The 17785-nt window shown below is 42.2% G+C and overlaps 1 protein-coding gene across 2 annotated transcripts; it reads right to left on the reverse strand.

Moving 5' to 3' along the window:
• Positions 1-5457: 5457 nt before the first annotated feature.
• LOC139140973 (serine-rich adhesin for platelets-like) lies at positions 5458-16134 on the reverse strand. Of its 2 annotated transcripts, none has more exons than XM_070710491.1 (2): positions 16001-16134; positions 5458-8868 (listed from the first exon to the last, which is right to left on the reverse strand). In XM_070710491.1, the coding sequence occupies exon 2, from the start codon at positions 8533-8535 to the stop codon at positions 6403-6405; it is 2133 nt and encodes a 710-aa protein (XP_070566592.1). In that variant the 5' UTR covers positions 8536-8868; positions 16001-16134; the 3' UTR covers positions 5458-6402. The 2 variants fall into 2 exon arrangements, with proteins under 2 accessions (XP_070566592.1, XP_070566591.1); XM_070710490.1 differs by lacking the exon at positions 16001-16134 and adding an exon at positions 9349-9649.
• Between the last annotated feature and the right edge of the window lie 1651 nt (positions 16135-17785).

Here is a 17785-nt window from a genome sequence, read left to right on the forward strand (position 1 = left end):
AATATCGGCGCTGTGGTTCGCCATGTTTTCATGTCTCATAGCGCAGTGTTTTGAGTTGCTTAGTGCAGAATTCGAAGTAGATAACTTTGCCCATCCCAACCACACTTAAATAGAGTATTTCGTCAAATATTAGTCTCTTTAGGAATATTAAATGAAAAATGTCACGCATTTAGAGGGAATGGCTTCGCGTAAACTACGTAAACTGGGCAGAAACGTGGACCGTCACAACCCTCTTGTCATATCTTTGGGAGGCCCGGCCTGTGCTCAAGTGAGCCGCCAGTTCGAACAAGATGACCTTTGTTTAACGCGTAGTTCTCGATATCTACGTACACGCTCACAACTCCCAAAATGTTTGTAGTAACTACATAACAACATAAAATTTACATATTTTACCTGTTGTTGACTATATTGTTCCAAAACGTCGGTAACATGAAATTACAAATCGCTTATTATCAGCTGAAAAGGCTCAAATATGTGCGCTAGAATCGAATTGGTATGTTAAGTCATTTTTCTCGAATATCTGGTAATTAGACCTTGTATGCTTCCTTAGTCGACTATGATTTTGTTGGTTTTGTCTGGATAATCGGTGCGGCTGTTGTCGTACACGAGTGTTTCAGTGATTTTTTTCAAACCGCCATTGATTGAGCCATGCAACGCTACTGACCTTTGCCCCCAAGGCAAAACAGTCTTTTTACCGACTTCCCCGGTTCCGATCACAGTCCTTGTGCCGCAGAAATCCCAGTGTCTGTCCTGGTCCCTTGTGAAGTATGTTCCCGTCGCGAGTCACCTTGGATAGAGGGAAGACGGCCACATTCGCCTGGAGCTGTGCGAGATCGGGAGAGCCCGTAAACAGCCAACAAACTCGGAGTACAGACTTCTGTTTTACACGTTACTTGCTTTGTAGCGCGCACTGCCAGTGGAGCTGTGACCTTTCAGCCAGCCAAGCCTTTTCAGAAGCTGTATGCATTAAATTTCGCTGTGTTCACGCATTCGGACGCGTTTGACTGACAAGCGGTCGGCACGTCTCGTCCCCCGCGACTCTGTATCTTCATCGATGATAAACTTGCCATGCTTGAACCTACCAACACATCAAAGCCCCAAACTTTTTCTTCCAAGAAATCATACCATCAGAAATTGACCATTTTGTCTCATAAGCTGAATTTTTCTGATCGGTTTTCGATGAAAAACTTTAGCTCAATAAGTTAGAGGCTTACTGAATCTTTCTACGCGTTAGCTTAACTCCAGTAACCGAAGCATAGCAACTTGACTAAAAGCTTGGGTCAGGCAACTTTTTCGTTTCTAGACACGCGCCAAGAAACTGCTGATGTTTTGGGAGGTTGGAGCGCTTTTGCTCGTTTTGAGCACAGCGTCAACTAGTGAATCACCGAGCATTAAAACGTCTACCGACTCTCGGTGTTTGTTCCTTTGAATCTGGCAGGCGTAGAGCGACTGAGAGATTGCAGGGAATGAACAGTTCAAAACTTTGCGATGTTTCGGACATGGTGAAACAGAAGATGAATTGTGGTCGATGTCGGCAGGTGAAAATTACAATTCCAAGTTTTCGAACCTAAACCACAGTTATAAAACTTCACCTGCCCTGCCTCCTGAACCAAACTTAGTTGCACAGGGTCTGAGAATTTGCATTCTCGTAGCGTCCAGCTGGTCTCGGCTTTGTGTATGTTGGTTTCTTGCGAATTTTTGTTTTTTGTTCTTTCGTCTCGTGGAATCTCTTGCCATGAGAGTCGTCCAAATATGACAGGGTCAAGAGCATTGTGCGGCTGCAATAATGCCATCTTCAAGTTATAGCCACGGAAACATCGCCGTCTGTACATCCCACGGCGTGACTCTGTCACACCAATTTTTCTCTTAAGTCAGCGCAATCATGAAGCTTCAAAGACTGCTAAAACGGTTGTGAAGCATTTCTAGCTCATTAAGTAGGGACAACAGAAAAGCATTCTCTTATTCGGTACCCAGCGGCATACACGATTTTGTCAAATAGGAAAAAAGGGGGAAGATATTCGACGATACTGTACTGTACTTTGCTGTTCAGTACGGGATTGACAACTATTGTCTGTATGTTTTCACCGACACGACAACATTTTTCGTCAGTGAATTTAGAATGGAATGTGTATTGGGTGATGTATAATGAAAAAACACGAAAAGGTGTATTTTCAAGGTGGAATATAAGGCTGAATAAAACGAGCTTCTTTCGAAGGGAGGCCACGCTCTGCTAGACAAGTTGCCACCTTACAAACTACTCGCGCGACTGGCCTGCTTTTTGCCGCTTGATACTTTATAAAGAAAAGTAGAACACCGACAAGATCCGAATTTGGAACGATGGGGCGAGCGAATTTCCAAAGCGTTCGAGTTTACTTGAACCTCACCATGGGTGACACTGACGTAAACGACGACGAGGACAAGCAATATGTCACACTTTTATTTCCGATCACTGCCTATGAACTTGGCCGCTCGCAACACCATTGTAAATAAACAAATAAACATATGCAAACATAATTTCCTCACTTTCTCCACTTTATCCTTCCAAAAGTTTCACGCTCTTTTGATCTTGTCTTATTGTAGTTTGCAAAACCTAACTTTATATATGAAACCTAAGGTTATATATATATATATAATATATATATATATGTATGTGAATGACACTTTTTCGAAAAAAAGTTTACAACAATTATGATAACTACCTCACGTACAATTTTATCAATAGTTCACTTGTTTTTTTTAATTGATGTAATTATTATCCGCTATATTTTGGGAGGGACGCTCATGACATCATACGATTTGTACCTGTTCATCAAAAAATCTCAGCTTATTCGCCTTTCAGACTAGTCTACGAAAACATGGTTGATAAACCCGACCCGTTAATCAATACCTTTCTGTATTTCAATCCCCCCCAAAAAAAAAGATCCACTCAGCCATTTGAAGGTAAATTTGTAGAGTCCAAAATCTTAACCCCTCCCCACATTGCAAAAGGTGCGTACATAATTACCAAACCCTTAATTGTTAACATCTTTTTTACCCTCAGATTGTGGGAAAAAATCATATTTTGTGACAATTTTTTTCAGCTACTGTCCGAATCAGGCCGTTATTAAGGTAGTTTAACTATGTCATTTGTGATTTGAATGATGCCATTAACACTTCCACCTGACTGGAGCTTGCCTTTGAGGGGGTTTGTCCGACAGAAGGCTTCCGGGTCTTTCCTTTATACATAGGTTTTTCAATTTTTCCATTCTGGATTATTCTCTTTCCAGAAGTCTATTTGGTGATCTGTTGGTTCATAAGATGGAGCTTTTGTTGTTTGCTTGGACAGCTCGCCCGATTGCCTTTGCTGTTGGTTGAGTGTTAGGGTTGAACTGTGACACAGGTGAGACCGCGGTAGCGATTACCACAGTCGAAAAGAGTTGAAAACAAGTTCAGGTTTCGCGGAAGGCGACCCATTTCTAAAATTCTCCGGCTGTTGTAGGGCCATGCGATGACTTTTATCGGACAATGATATATCGACCGAGTAATCTAAGGCACGCTTGACTTCTGACGGCTTTTCTTCCCCGCGTTACCCAGTCAACGGCAGACTGTAGGAAGTCTAAGCAGAAAGACAAGCTACCATTGCCACGAATAAACCCACTTGTACCAACATTTTCAATTTTTTTTTCTCCGCAAGACTCAACACCATTGTGTGCGTATAAGCATGCTAACGCAAGTCCGTTTTGCAAAATCTGTGCCCAAGATTTGGATTTCTTTCTGATGATCTGAGCGATCCTACCAATGCGTGCTCTGTCTGAACATTTTAATTGTAATAGTTTCGGCCACATGGTTGTCTCTGATTTGTAGGTCTCTCCTTTCAAAAGTTCCTTTCCTAATGACAGAGTTCAGGCATCGAGTTTGATATTTTTTTTGGCAAATTCATTTTGCCATGGATGCGGGAAACGTAAATGCCAAGAATTATACGTCGAACTGCTGTTTCAGCTAACTGAATTTCTGCACCCGATTGTTTACGACGACTTCCAAGTTATACAGAGGCTCCGCTGTGATCCAGAAAATTCATTACATAACACACTATCCAATTTACAGCTTACTTTGTTCAGAGTGTTGTCCTATTTCTTGGGCCAACAAAAGCTCTGCTGCCATGCAGAGTTACTAGGGAATTGACAAATTTCACCCCCGAGGTGGAAACATCCAGTTATTCGACCACCATCGCGGTGAAGGCGGAAGGGCGCGTGCGGATTCGCGTCAAGGGTTTGTGACAACGGCGTCGAGAGTCGAATATTTTCATATTGCTCTGATCCCTTAACGTAATCGGCTGTTGACGTAGTTAAAATGCGAGTTTTTTTTTCACTCGATCAAGTAAAATAGTAATTTTTCAACAAATTTATTCTAACTCTGTCGATATTTAACACAGAGACATAAAAACGGCAATATGACAGACATGGAGGATGTGTCAATGCTGCGAGGGCCATACACACTAAACCGAATTCGTTGTATCGTTTATAAAGTTTTGAAGAACAGAAAAACTAAACATATTTCCCTTTTCATTGATTTACCATAGTTGAACGTACAGTATTTGAAACGTGGCGTGTATTATGTAGGCCTATATCATCCGCAGAATAGGCAAGCCAGCCATATTGTGTCTTTACCATTTGTGAGGTTTGCTTGACTACCCTGAATGTGTTCGGCGGTGGAAATATTGCATCTGACAAGTTCTAACGGCTTATTTTCATAAATTCAATCTGGGGCATTGAAGATGGTTGCGATAAGCAGCATCTGGGATTTTGGTATACCAAAGGATCGTCGCTCAGAGCCATCAGGCGTCGAGTAAACGCGGCAAATTTACGTTCACCGACCTGCCTATAGCTAGATTACCTTCACGTACGCTTCAAACAGTTTCTAATATTCGCCTCTAAGCGAACTCCTGTGATTATAACTGTTCAGTTTTGTCGAGCTGTACAATCTTGAATAAATTCGGTGGGGTGTTTTGGCCGTCAAATCCACTGTTCAGATGGGAGACTTGGACACTGGACAATCTTTTTGCCGGAATGTATGGTACAGTGAGCAGTGACTTGCGTTCCCTGGTACAAGCACGATCGTGTGTTCGGTCTCCGTGTGTTTGCTCGGTCGGATTTTCCAAACACTCACCCATGATGCCATGAAGTGTTAGCTGCAAACGAGCAGTTCGACCTTTCTTGAAACCAACTATGGCTGGGGCAGAGTGCCATCTACGCGAGCTTGCAGTTTTTCAAGACCAAGGGTAAACCGTATCAACCGCGGCGGCAGGAATACGGTATCTAACATCTCTCATGCGAATATCAGGACTGAGCGCTCTATAACGCCATGGCGGACATGCCTTGGCGTTAGGCTGGCAAAACAATAGCCTTATTATAATGCGTTAAAGGCGCATAAAGGCAATTACATACATAGATATGTAGGTCAAATTGACAAGCAGCCATATTGCCATAAGTGTTCGCCATTTTATTCAGAAGTATATCGTGCCCTATTTTGCCTTTCGATTGAGGATAAGGCGATATATCTTGTAAGTACCACCAAACTAGACGTAAAAATTACGGAAAAGACTGCGGGTAGGCAGAACGTGCGACGTCTTCATCATCGCTCACTCTTATTGAAACAGTGCATTGAACATGAACTGAAATGACTGTCACATCATGATTTCTACACACTTGGCATGAAACTGGATTCAAAACAAAATATTCGGATTTTGAAATATACAACACTATGCGTCATAATTGACCTGGATCTTCATCTTATATGATAACAACTATTGTCCTACAAGGCTGTACTCTTTAAAGATTTTTTTTTCTTTTACAAATTAACTTTCTTTTTAAAAAAAAGCAGAAAAACAATTATTCTTCAAAAACGTATACGAAGAAATGCCATTTGTGAGAAAAAGGAAGGACACGAGAAAAATGTCGGGGTTCAAGCCCGTGGCGCCAACTTTCGAGAACAAAAGCCGACGGTGGAGGTAACGAGAAGACGGGCATTTCGCTGTCTTCATCTGTTTACCATGCGGTTTGAATTACAACAGTACAGAAAAGTATGTCAACTACAGTAGAGATGTCAAAATTTACAAAATTATCGCTGTAGGAATTACAGTATTAAATAATCAAAAGGACACAACACTTAAAGCTCTACACATTTGACAAACGTCCATATCGTTGGCGTTTGTGCTTGGAATAAAAATTACATATGTATACATGAACATGTCAACATTATCAGCTTGTTCCGTGTCTCTGTCCCCTATCTCTCATATATATATATATATATATATATATATATATATATATATATATATATATATATATATATATATATATATATATATATATATATATATATGGAAATCTTCTGGCATTATAGTCTTTGCTATTTTCCGTTGTGTTATGTAGCATCAATTGATGCTTTAGAATATTGCTTTGTACCACGCCCTGGCACTTTTACTGTTGATGAAGTGCCTGGATGGGGTAACGGTGGCCCTCCAAGTCTCCACTTCCAGATGGGATGGCCCTTGGCAGGTGGATTGTTGGCATCAACCCTCATCGATACGGCTGGCTCCAGATCCCCATTGCGGACAACCAGTGATGGCACCAAAGGGAACATGGCCAGAAATTTGAATGGATTCCTGCCTGGTACCATGGAAGTCGGTTTTCCCTTGCGTTTGGCGATGAGCTTGTTTTCTCGTTTTTCGCTTTGCGACTTGACTCTTGCAGCGGCGATAGCATCTGCTTTCTTTACTCCTTGTCTTGTTGCCTTTTTAGATCGTTTATTCTTGTTTTTCTTTGCTTCGACACTGGGACCTTCTGCTGTTAATGTGTACGGCTTGTTGTCAGTACTGTGTGTGGAAGAATTCGAACAATCAGCGTAAAGAGCTGCACTGTCGGGTGGCAGACTTTCAAGAGTGTCTTTCTGTCTGGCTAATTTCGTCCTAGACACTTCTTCGTAACCCTCTTTCCCATTTGGCAACCTTCCAATTTTGCTTTTCTTTCTCGGGGGGCTCTGCTGTCCCCTCATCTCTGATACAAAATCGTCATATTTCATTCCGCTTTTCGCCCTTTTTCTCTTCTTTTTAAAAGTGACACTATTCCCAGGGATTTTCTTCGCGTTCTGCGTTTCTTTAATTTTAAGCTTGGATTGTAGAGGATTGGCTTTGGACGATCTCTTTGGCAGGCTGTTGCACCTGTTCAGTTCCAACAATGTGCATTCGTCTTTCGTAGACTGTCCCCCGTCAGTCCCGTCGTATGCTTTCTCGTCCAACACTGCTTTCCGAATCGCAGGGGAGGGTTCCTTTCTACCGGTGAAGTTTTTGGTGGTGTCCGGCTTTACAACGGTGCGCGTTTCAACCGTCCATTGTTGTTCGCGTTTCTTCAAAATCAGTGAATTTGCCGAGGGACTTAGTGCTGTCTTTGTGGGTATCTGCGGTGTGCCATTGCACGCCGTGGCAGTGAAATTCAAACTCGGTTTCCCATAACTCGTCGGCGATTTGAAAGAAACAACGGCGTTTTCCCTTTGGCTCGTATTGCTCTGCATGTTTGTGTACTCGTTGACCTTTTTGAAACCGTTGCTTGCGAAAGGATGTGAATAGGTTCGGTACCGTCTTCTACATACACTCATATCGGAGTCGCTACTCGAGGAGGAAGAAGACGTTGAAGATGTTGACGACGCCGTCGATTCCGAGTCCGAACTCTCAGACGAATCCACGGAACTGCTGTCTGAACTTGACCCGCCATTGGAACTTGTCAAAGTAGATATACTGGAAATGTTTGAATCTATCTCGAAGGTTGAGATGTCAGAATCGCTGTCTTCGTAACTGTCATACTCCTCGCCCGTCTTGAGACGTATGCCGTTGCCGTACTGAAACCCGTTCACGAATCGGACCTCGTCGGTCTTTGACGCCTTTGCCCCACTTTTGAAAAGTACATAGTTTGGGGTATTTGACGGTCTCCGTATGGGTGAAGTGCACGTATTTGCTGCCATTTTGAACGGTGTTAGGGTATTGCAGGCTGTACTGGCTGTACTGTTGTTTGTTGTATCACTGCCATTGCTCGTCATACAAATGGCGGCCATACTAGCAGGTAGCGGCGGTTGGCTTTCGCCGATAAAACTAGACGTGTCGAGGCCGAAGGAGTTCATTCTAAACCCCGAACACCCAGATCCGTACCGCTGAAACACTTGGCTGCCCTGTTTAGTGTCGTTCAGGGGGAAGGTCGATCCTGTCATGGTTGATATGGCCGTCAGTTTGGACGGTTTTAGCACCCATGGGTTCTGACTGCGCGGACCTGTTTTTAGTCGAGTGGATTTCGAACTACAAAGGCCGCTGTATACAGTCTTAATTGTGGAATTACTACATTTGCTGTAGCTTTTCTGTAAATTTGTAGTAAATTGACAGTGTGAAAGAGTAGCGGATGATATTGTCGCGTCGGAAGGTCTCATCTTCCGTTTTGTCCGCAAAGTTGGTTCGTTTTTACACGAATGGTAGAGACGCTGAGCGTCTTTGGTTCCGATTAGCGTGCACATCGCCGTGTGCTAGGTTATCGCGTTCGGGGCTTTGAGTTTTCCCGGCTCTTCAACCGTTCAGTGACATTCACCAAGTCTGAGATGCTCTACACGCTTGTGCACAATCGTTCGCGGTATGCCATGCACATTTCCCGACAAATTCGTGAAAACCTCGGTTAACGCAAACATTCGCTGTCCATCTATATAGGCTCACACCGGCGATCAATTCGTAACCATCGCTGCCGTCTTGCTGCCAGATTTTAGCTGAGCTCGTCTCTTGCATTCTCCGGTAGGGCGGTTAGAGAAAAATATCCACTCATTCATCCAATTTAAAAGATGGTCGGGCGAACATCCCTGTAAAAATAAGAAAAAGGGGAAAAGAAAGAAAGAAAGAAAGACGGAATTGAGTTAGTTATTCAAGTTGGATTTTAGATAATAGCGCGTGGCCAAATGCTACCCGCAGTCACACACCAGTTTGTTATAAATTCGACCAATTCACATCTGTGAATCACCACAAATATTTTCCAGGCTATTTAGGGGTAGGAGCCATCGGGATGTTGAATAACGCTTAACTTCTCTGAGAGTGTATAACGGGAAGGATCCTTCTAACGACCGAGCGGTTGTATTTATTTCAGGACCCGGCTCTAGCTGCAGCGACTTGGTCTAGGTATGTCGAGTCTCGGTTCGGAGGGAAACAAAAATCGAGCTATGTCAGAGTTAAATTGACCTGTTCGACTGAGTTGACACCGCTTTTTAAAAGGACAGGTCCCAACATTATTAGTTATTTAAATGAAATTTGAAGGAGTTAGTATCTGAAATCGATGTCAAACGAACCGTTGCTCGCAGTGCCGCGGCGAAATTTCTGTCATAACAAGCCGGTTCAGTTCCACGGAATCAATGTAAAAATGCGTGTCCTCTATACGCTGTGGTAGCTCAGCCAGGAACGTCACGAGTCTGTCACTGATCGAGTACACATTGACCTTGTCCACTTCACTCCTCGGCTGAGGGGGAGAACTGTGACACGCTCTGTGAGGGCTAGTGGTTTACGTGTGCCTTCGACTACCCCCACTTTTCAAATGAACCAGGTAACAAACCGCGGTGGGAGGGGAATAAAGGGGAAAAATTATACTTCATACGCGGGCGCTGATTGGTCGAAAATTTTCGCGCGCCCAGGAAGCTTCATTAATTAGTCGGTTTTACGGGGGCTGACGTTTACTACTTACTGCGGGTTTAAGAAAACGTCATAACTGTGCTTTCTTTCTGTCGCCCAGATGTAAACAGGATTATTAGAAGCCACGTGTATTGCGTAATTCAAAGCTCTTGGAATCGATCACATGAAAAGTAATATGAGGACATAGAAACATCAGTATGCTTTTTCTCCCTTCTGTTCTATCATTTTCTTTCTCATGGTGGAGTCTGAGTTCCTCTTTCCTATGTGTCTCTGGGGATTTTACCACTTTGGTCCTTCTAGTTATTCCATGAAGTATAGGTAATTAGAGAAAAAAATTGCCAGAGCTGAAAAGCAGATGAGCTGGTTGTATTGGTGGCCGTTTAACACAGGTCGAAGCCCCGGACATAAGCATGGAAGGCCGACTTCTATTCCCACGTATTAAAAGATGGCCTTCACATTTTACCAAATCTGGCATAGTAGGTACGCAAAACGGTGTCATTTTGCACACATTCACGAATACTAAATGGTTTGCTCTGTGACTCCAGTTCAAGACAAAGGTGGAATAAACAAATAATTATGCGATTGCAACCGTTCGTCGCAATTTTAACAGGATACTCTGACAGGGCTGAGTGTTGTGGTCTCATACCAAATTTCCAGATATTGAAATATTGCTAGACGTTACAAATACAACAGCTTAAGACGAGAAAAAGATATATCTTGGAACGCGACTTTCTTTCATTCATTTTTTTTCACAAGGCAAAAAAAAAGAGAGAGCGCCTCTAAAGTGCATGTTTATGAGCGATTGGTCAAATTTCAGTCCTAGAAGTTTAGGGAACCCGAAATTTACACCAGAAATGGACAAGCGCTCGGCCTGGTGGTATCTATGATCCGTGGAGAGACAGAAACACAGGAGCTTCCGTTTTTTAGTAATTCAATGAATCTTAATCCAGCCATTGTGCAACAGTCGAAGAATTGACTTCGGTGAAAAGATCGCGATACGTTATTACTTAGGCGGCGAGTGCACGACAGCTTTGGCTGGTACCGTCACTGATTGAGAGCCGCGACGTTGTTGACTGTTCCTATGAGAGATTGAAAACTGTACTTCATTTCAATGGCTGACATCAAAGCCGAAAATTGAGAAAACATCAACTTGCGACGTTCTCTAGGAATAAAATCGAGCTTGGACAGTTTGATCGGTGCTGTATGTGTCTGCGCCAGCCGATGTGCATAGCCAGTGTGTTTTATTTTCTAAGTCATGGACGACAGGGGCGCCGAGGATAGTTTGAAAACGAAATAAGAAGGAAACAAATAAGTATGTGTCTGTGGTACCCGTATTCTATGTGTTTAATGATTCAATGCAGTCGATTAAACGGGTCAAACGTACTGGGGAAACAAAACCGGGAATTTGTTAATAAACGCGCGGAGGTTATCGTTGCCTGCTCAGAGATTCAAGATGGCTGCCGAATCAGCAAACCGGGGATGTAACAACAACGTCTGTATCAGGATAATGCAAACACGAGTGTCGTATCACCGTTTCGGTTTGTCTTTTTAACTGCTGCGTCCGCCATCTTTGCTTCGATGGCAACAAGCACTGAATCGATGTCGCTAAAATACGGACATTTTTTACAATTAATATCTCTCGATCGCGTGTGAGCTGGTAAGGCTGGAAAATGAGAGAAATAATGCGATAATATTGAACCGATTTTAACACAAACGCGCAACGTATCCTTTCACACAAGAACACGACAGAGGTCGTCTTTCAAATTTCGCTGTTCAATCAAGGTGTCTATATGAGTGTCAGGATCGCAAAGACACTCCCTCGGATGAACTTACTAGCTACGTTGAATTCCCTTGTATTCTTGTCGCATACGAACCGCACTTTCTACCAAAATATCGTATATAACCAATTTCATCACCTCGGTCAACCGATATGTATATTTTTGTAATCATTGCTGTTACATTATCACTCGATCAGAGTCAGATACAAGGAATTCTTGCACATTTTCCATTGGTCCTTACAAAAAATATGAACATTTAGGTAATCCAACCAATAGATAATTTTTTACCCGGCTCCTCCAGAAACCATAAACAAATCGCATATACACAAAGATCAAACCACTTGTTTGTTTCTATCTGTACCGATGGCTCTGAAGACTATGAAAAAACTCTCGTTTGAAGTTCGACAAACATTTTAATAGTTACTCCTATGCGTGGAGATCGCAGACATGAAGGCAGTTTTGACCCGACTTTATCACCTTAAAATGATTGATTTATCTGCTCCGGCAATTTCAGGCTGAGAATGTTTACACGTCGCTGATATGACACGTGCAAGTCACGAAGGACGCAAGAAATCCAAATTGTTGATTTGTGTTCCAAAAGCGGAAAAAGAGTGGCATATGCATCTTCATGTAGAGTTGAGAGAATATCCAATAATTCAACTTAGCTTAAAAATGCCTCTTTTTGTTTGTTCGTTTCCATAACACATTTTTATTTCCATTTTACGGAATGGACATTAATCAAAGAAAGAGGTCTCAACTGACGCGGTAAGCTGAGCACGTTACGCAATGCCAGCTGGTGATTATCCCGCTAGACAAACTGGGAGAGTCGCTAGTAAAAGGGCTGGAAATACTATCTGTTCAAAGTATCTCTGCTACACACCGGGTCTCTATAGAATCCCATTCTCCATTCTGCCATGTTTCCTCAAATGCGACTAGATTTACCAGTATCGCTGGTGACAATTTGAACGGGAAAAACCAGCAGCAAGACGTATAAAATGGAAGATAAGAGCGTCACTTGTTAATGAAGATTGAATGGCCACTGATTCAGAGCAATTATTCCATATGGAAATCCAGCGATTCGCTTTTTGGAGTTTTCGTTTTTCCACCAATTGTGCCAGATGTTTTGTTTTGTGAAAGTTAAGAGAATTTGGAAATGGAAATTAAGTTTGGGTTAATAAGGAAAAAAATAGTTCTTTTTGTTTGAGACGTAAAGTGGCAAAGTGTTTACTCATACAACTCACGTTCACAGCCGACATTAGGTAAGGGTTGGGAATATCGAAAACTATCATGGCGACCCCGCCATCAACATGAAGGCGCTGCGCTGCTTTCGCGTTTCACATCTTACGTTCGATTTCCTGCCAGTTTTCAGGTCGCAGAAAACGTCTTGCCTCATCTACACTTGGTAGATGTTTCTCAAAGAGGTTTATTTGTATGAAAGGTGAAAAGATTGGTCATTGCGTTATTTCGAAGATGTACTATTCTATGAAACAGACATCTGCGACTCGGCAATCGCAGCGTTGTGGTTCTTGCTCGCTGGCAGCCCCCATTTAACGCACTGATTGCAGCGAAGCTTTGAGTCTGCTTTCTGGTTAATATTCTGATTGGCGAATATTCCGGGTAATAGGACATCATTTAATTGTCACACGACAACGCTGGTACAGAATTTGTTTTGATCTATATAGCGACATGTTACCATCAGAATATTCCAATTGCAGCAAGGATGCCTTCAGTTAGAGATAAAACAAAAATGAATATAAATAATCTAAATCGATCAATTGTCGCATGGTATAGAATATACACCACATACAAAATACCGCTCTGAACAATATTTCATTCACGTTGGTCACATTTTTAACACCTTCAATATATAATGAAATGCGTGGCGGTAAAATAACACATTAAAATAAAAAATGGCGACAAAGGGAGAGAAACAATGGCACGGAGTAAAACGGTCATAATGAAGTTCGGCGCAACCGTGTACGGTTTCTTGCGTTGGTGTTCTCAACGTAATACCGAAACGAAGCGCAGAAGGCAATGACAGTGAACGACGTGAACATATGAGATGGGTAGTGACTCTGTTAAACAGAGCAGGGATATCAGTTATGTTCCAATATTTTGTATCATTCGCGATATATGACCTAGAGGGGGGGAGACCATTTGATTTCTTGGGGGTGGAAGGAGTGGGTATGACAGCGATTTTTGTTCCACCATTGAGAGCAATTTTTTGTATCGTCAGTCCTGCGTCAAATTATTTTCTCTATATGCAGAAACGATACACTTTTTCTCTCTATTGCTAATTTTTAAAAGTATGATTGACAACAATACCTACATGTCGCTGGTTCACAATAATTATTGCACCTAGTGTTCTGTGTCAGCAGCATTAAGTAGAAGTGTACAATCTATGTTTATGTTATGTCGATTTTATGTACAGTGTATTAATGGTAAATAAAAAAATGAAGTATGAATGGTTAATAAAAAAATTATGAGGAGCAGGCTGATTAAGGAGCGCTGTTCTCCTGGGGCCCTCATACGCAATCAGTTGCTTTGCTTCAAGCCGTCCTAGTAGAAGTACCATGAGCTGAAAGAAAATATCTGCTTATGTGATCCATTTCAATATGCTACAGTATTTAGAAAATGAGATCTTGCTTCTAAAAAACAGTTTTTTGGATCCTCTCATGCGTAATTTTTTGAATTTTCACTATTTACAGAGCAAGTCACACAGTAAACGCCTTTATTCAAATATTGATAATGCCGATGTTATCTCAAACCTAAACCCAGAAATGTATTTTCCAGGGTCCGTCATTGGAACAGAACCATTGTGTGCAATGTGTTTTAGCTACACCTGTTATGTGCTTATGTTATAAATGTTGGCAAACGCATATTAACGCCCCCAACATGATTTCCCAAATTTTGCTGATTTCAGACATATCGCGACATTTTTTTTTACTTTTGTCAATTGGAACATTTCTTCTCAAGCTGTCACGAAATAAAATTAATTTTCCCATTCAGCTACCGACATCCCCCCATCCCCCACCCTCAAAATAAAACGATTCTCCCCTAAGGTCTGCCCCTAGTGACGTACGACTAGCACCCCACCCTCCATCAAAGTATATGAGTAATTCCTCCGGCCTTTGACGGATCCCCTCCCATTTGTATTATGAACGTGTATTCGTGACATCTCTAATTAGTTTTTTCTATTCTTATCCACAACCCATCTTTCGTGGTGGCCAGGCGCCAATGCCCACGAGTCAAACCATCGGGATAGCTCGGTGTTGTCTTCATATCTTATCATTTGGTGTTACCGTGTTTTCGATTCACAAAGCTAAAAATACATGCATTGGCCGATAGTTCGTAATGACCCCCCTCCTCCAAGTAACCCCTTCCTCGAGACCAAACTACAACATAATGACAGAGTGACTGTGCGCAAATTATCGCAAATGAGATCCATACCTTCCAACGTTAATCACGCAAATCAACGAACAACTCACTGAGTCGAGTTTTGAAAAGATGCCGTGTCTTGGAAGACGGGGGGGAGGGTTGATGAGACAGAGCTCATCTCAAGGACGATTATTCCAGAATAGTTAATTGCCGAAAGTAAAACGGTTTTGTTCAAAATGCTTGCTGAATTAATCTATGGCTTTGTAAATCTTGACTTGATCATCGTCGATGACATTGGTCACAATGGGCGCAGTACGTCTCGCGGAGTACTCGCCGCACTAGAAGATATAAGATATGTCCAATGTACTACAGCTATAAATTGGGAAAACAACCTCTACAACGTTTAAATATCGGGAATGGAGAGAGAGAGAGAGAGAGAGAGAGAGAGAGAGAGAGAGAGAGAGAGAGAGAGAGAGTTTTTACTGAATGTGACAGGAGCTGACGAAAATTCACACAACACTTCCCGATGAACGGTACACGGGTCGGGGAGCCCTTCAACAGTGCGATCGTGGATATGTCCGTTTTCAAAGCGGTAATTAGTCTACAGTGTGAAGTTATGAAGTCGACAAGGAGAGCGAAGTGACGTGATACCAACCCATACTTTGCCTTCCATTTCAAGCACGGCAAGTGCCCGTGTCTTCAGGCCTTGGTCATTATTTTCGAGTGATGTGACCAGCCTGAGTTTGTGGTGGCTTGGATTGAGAGGCAATGACCACAAAATGTCCAGCTACTCAAGTTAAGACGGTGGCCGGAATGCGATATTGATCATACTGTAACGTTGTTGAATGGTTGAGAGAGAATGTCTGCATACTCTGACGTTCGTATTAGTATCTTTTCGTCAATGCACGCATTATTGTCAAAGGTACATATTTCTGACAGACAGACAGACCGACAGACAGATGGACAGACAGACAGGTATATACAGATCATGACAAAGAGGGATGAGGAGAGTAACAGACAGGCATAAACAGAGAGACCGACATCATGGAGAACGAAACACACACGTGGCAAGCAAGCTGACCGACAGACTTACCAACTGGCCTACACAAGATAACTGTAATGAAATGAACACAGTGATAGAAATGCCGTCTATACATACGTAGTCTGACAAACTGGATGGAGGTTGGAGTGCACCAAACGTGTGTACAAACATACAGACTGACTGGTAGACAGACACACAGTCTGACAAACTGGATGGAGGTCGGTGTGTACCAAACGTGTGTACAAACATACAGACTGACTGGTAGACGGACACGCAGTCTTACAAACTGGATGGGGGTCGGTATGTATACCCAACGTGTATACAAACATACAGACTGACTGGTAGACAGACACACAGTCTGACAAACTGGATGGAGGTCGGTGTGTACCAAACGTGTGTACAAACATACAGACTGACTGGTAGACAGACACACAGTCTGACAAACTGGATGGAGGTTGGAGTGCACCAAACGTGTGTACAAACATACAGACTGACTGGTAGACAGACACACAGTCTGACAAACTGGATGGAGGTCGGTGTGTACCAAACGTGTGTACAAACATACAGACTGACTGGTAGACGGACACACAGTCTTACAAACTGGATGGGGGTCGGTATGTATACCCAACGTGTGTACAAACATACAGACTGACTGGTAGACAGACACGCAGTCTGACAAACTGGATGGAGGTTGGAGTGTGACCGAAAGTTGCTTGGGATCATCGGAAGGGACAGACACAAAATGTCACAATTACAGATTGACGTTTTGCGTAAAGCCAGGGCAGGACATGAGTCTGAGATCCTTAAATCCAAATAACAGGCAAAAAGATGAAGGATATACATCCTGAACAAATTAAATTCTCTGTCCAGAAACATTTTCATTTTTTTTTCTCAGCCAATCATTCAAAGGCGCCCAAGTCAACAATACAACATGACAATTTCCATCATACTATTCGGTAACAATATGAGCGCTAGAAGAGTAGCAATAACCTATAGCGAGAATCGCGAGAACTTTATGCTGGAATTTGACAAAAACGCACCATCAAAAAACCAAGAAACCAAACAAAGCTTAGCCAAGACAGGATTACAGCTCACCGTACCTCAACCACAGAGCTGTGAAGTCAAGAGAAAAATGAATCCAAGGATTGCTCATTGAGTTAACGACATCCACGATATCGCAAGCCCCCATTATATCGGGGTGTAGACTATGGCCGGAATATTGGACTGTGAATGTGACGGTAGCTCAATTGATTCCAGCGAGAAGGCTGACCATTATACAAACGCGGACCTTTCTAAAATAAGTTTGCATAGGTGCATTCAATATATCATTTATCAACAGTTATGCAATGTGTTTTTTTTTCCATCCAGATCGACGGTATGGAAAATGTGTGTATCTTTGGGGACTAACCATATACTAGTGTATGTTTCTCCACAGTCGGTAGGGTTTGGAGTGAGCGTGGCACTTACACATCGCGTTCTCGTCACAATGTTGAAAGCTTACTAGCCCATGGTGGAAACAAAACAAAAACTTATACAAATACAGCAAACAGCATAACCGTTCTCTGCTCGCCAGAAAGGTTAACTGTTTTAAAGTCATTGATTTGTATCTCCCTAATTTTCGAACAAACGCTTTATTGTTACATCAATGCGACATACCTATGTATGTATGTATGTATGTATGTCTGTATGTATGTATGTATGTATGTATGTATGTATGTATGTATGTATGTATGTCTGTCTGTCTGTATGTATGTATGTATGTATGTATGTATGTATGTATGTATGTATGTATGTATCTCTATCTATCTATCTATCTATCTATCTATCTATCTATCTATCTATCTATCTATCTATCTATCTATCTATCTATCTATCTATCAATTTAATTCCTTTGCCACCATT

Source organism: Ptychodera flava, chromosome 9, assembly GCF_041260155.1.
Source record: "Ptychodera flava strain L36383 chromosome 9, AS_Pfla_20210202, whole genome shotgun sequence".
Lineage (NCBI taxonomy): Eukaryota > Metazoa > Hemichordata > Enteropneusta > Ptychoderidae > Ptychodera > Ptychodera flava.

Excerpts from the sequence above, each read along its gene's own strand:
- LOC139140973 (XM_070710491.1), bottom strand. The coding sequence starts at position 8,535 with ATGTGCACGCTAATCGGAACCAAAGACGCTCAGCGTCTCTACCATTCG.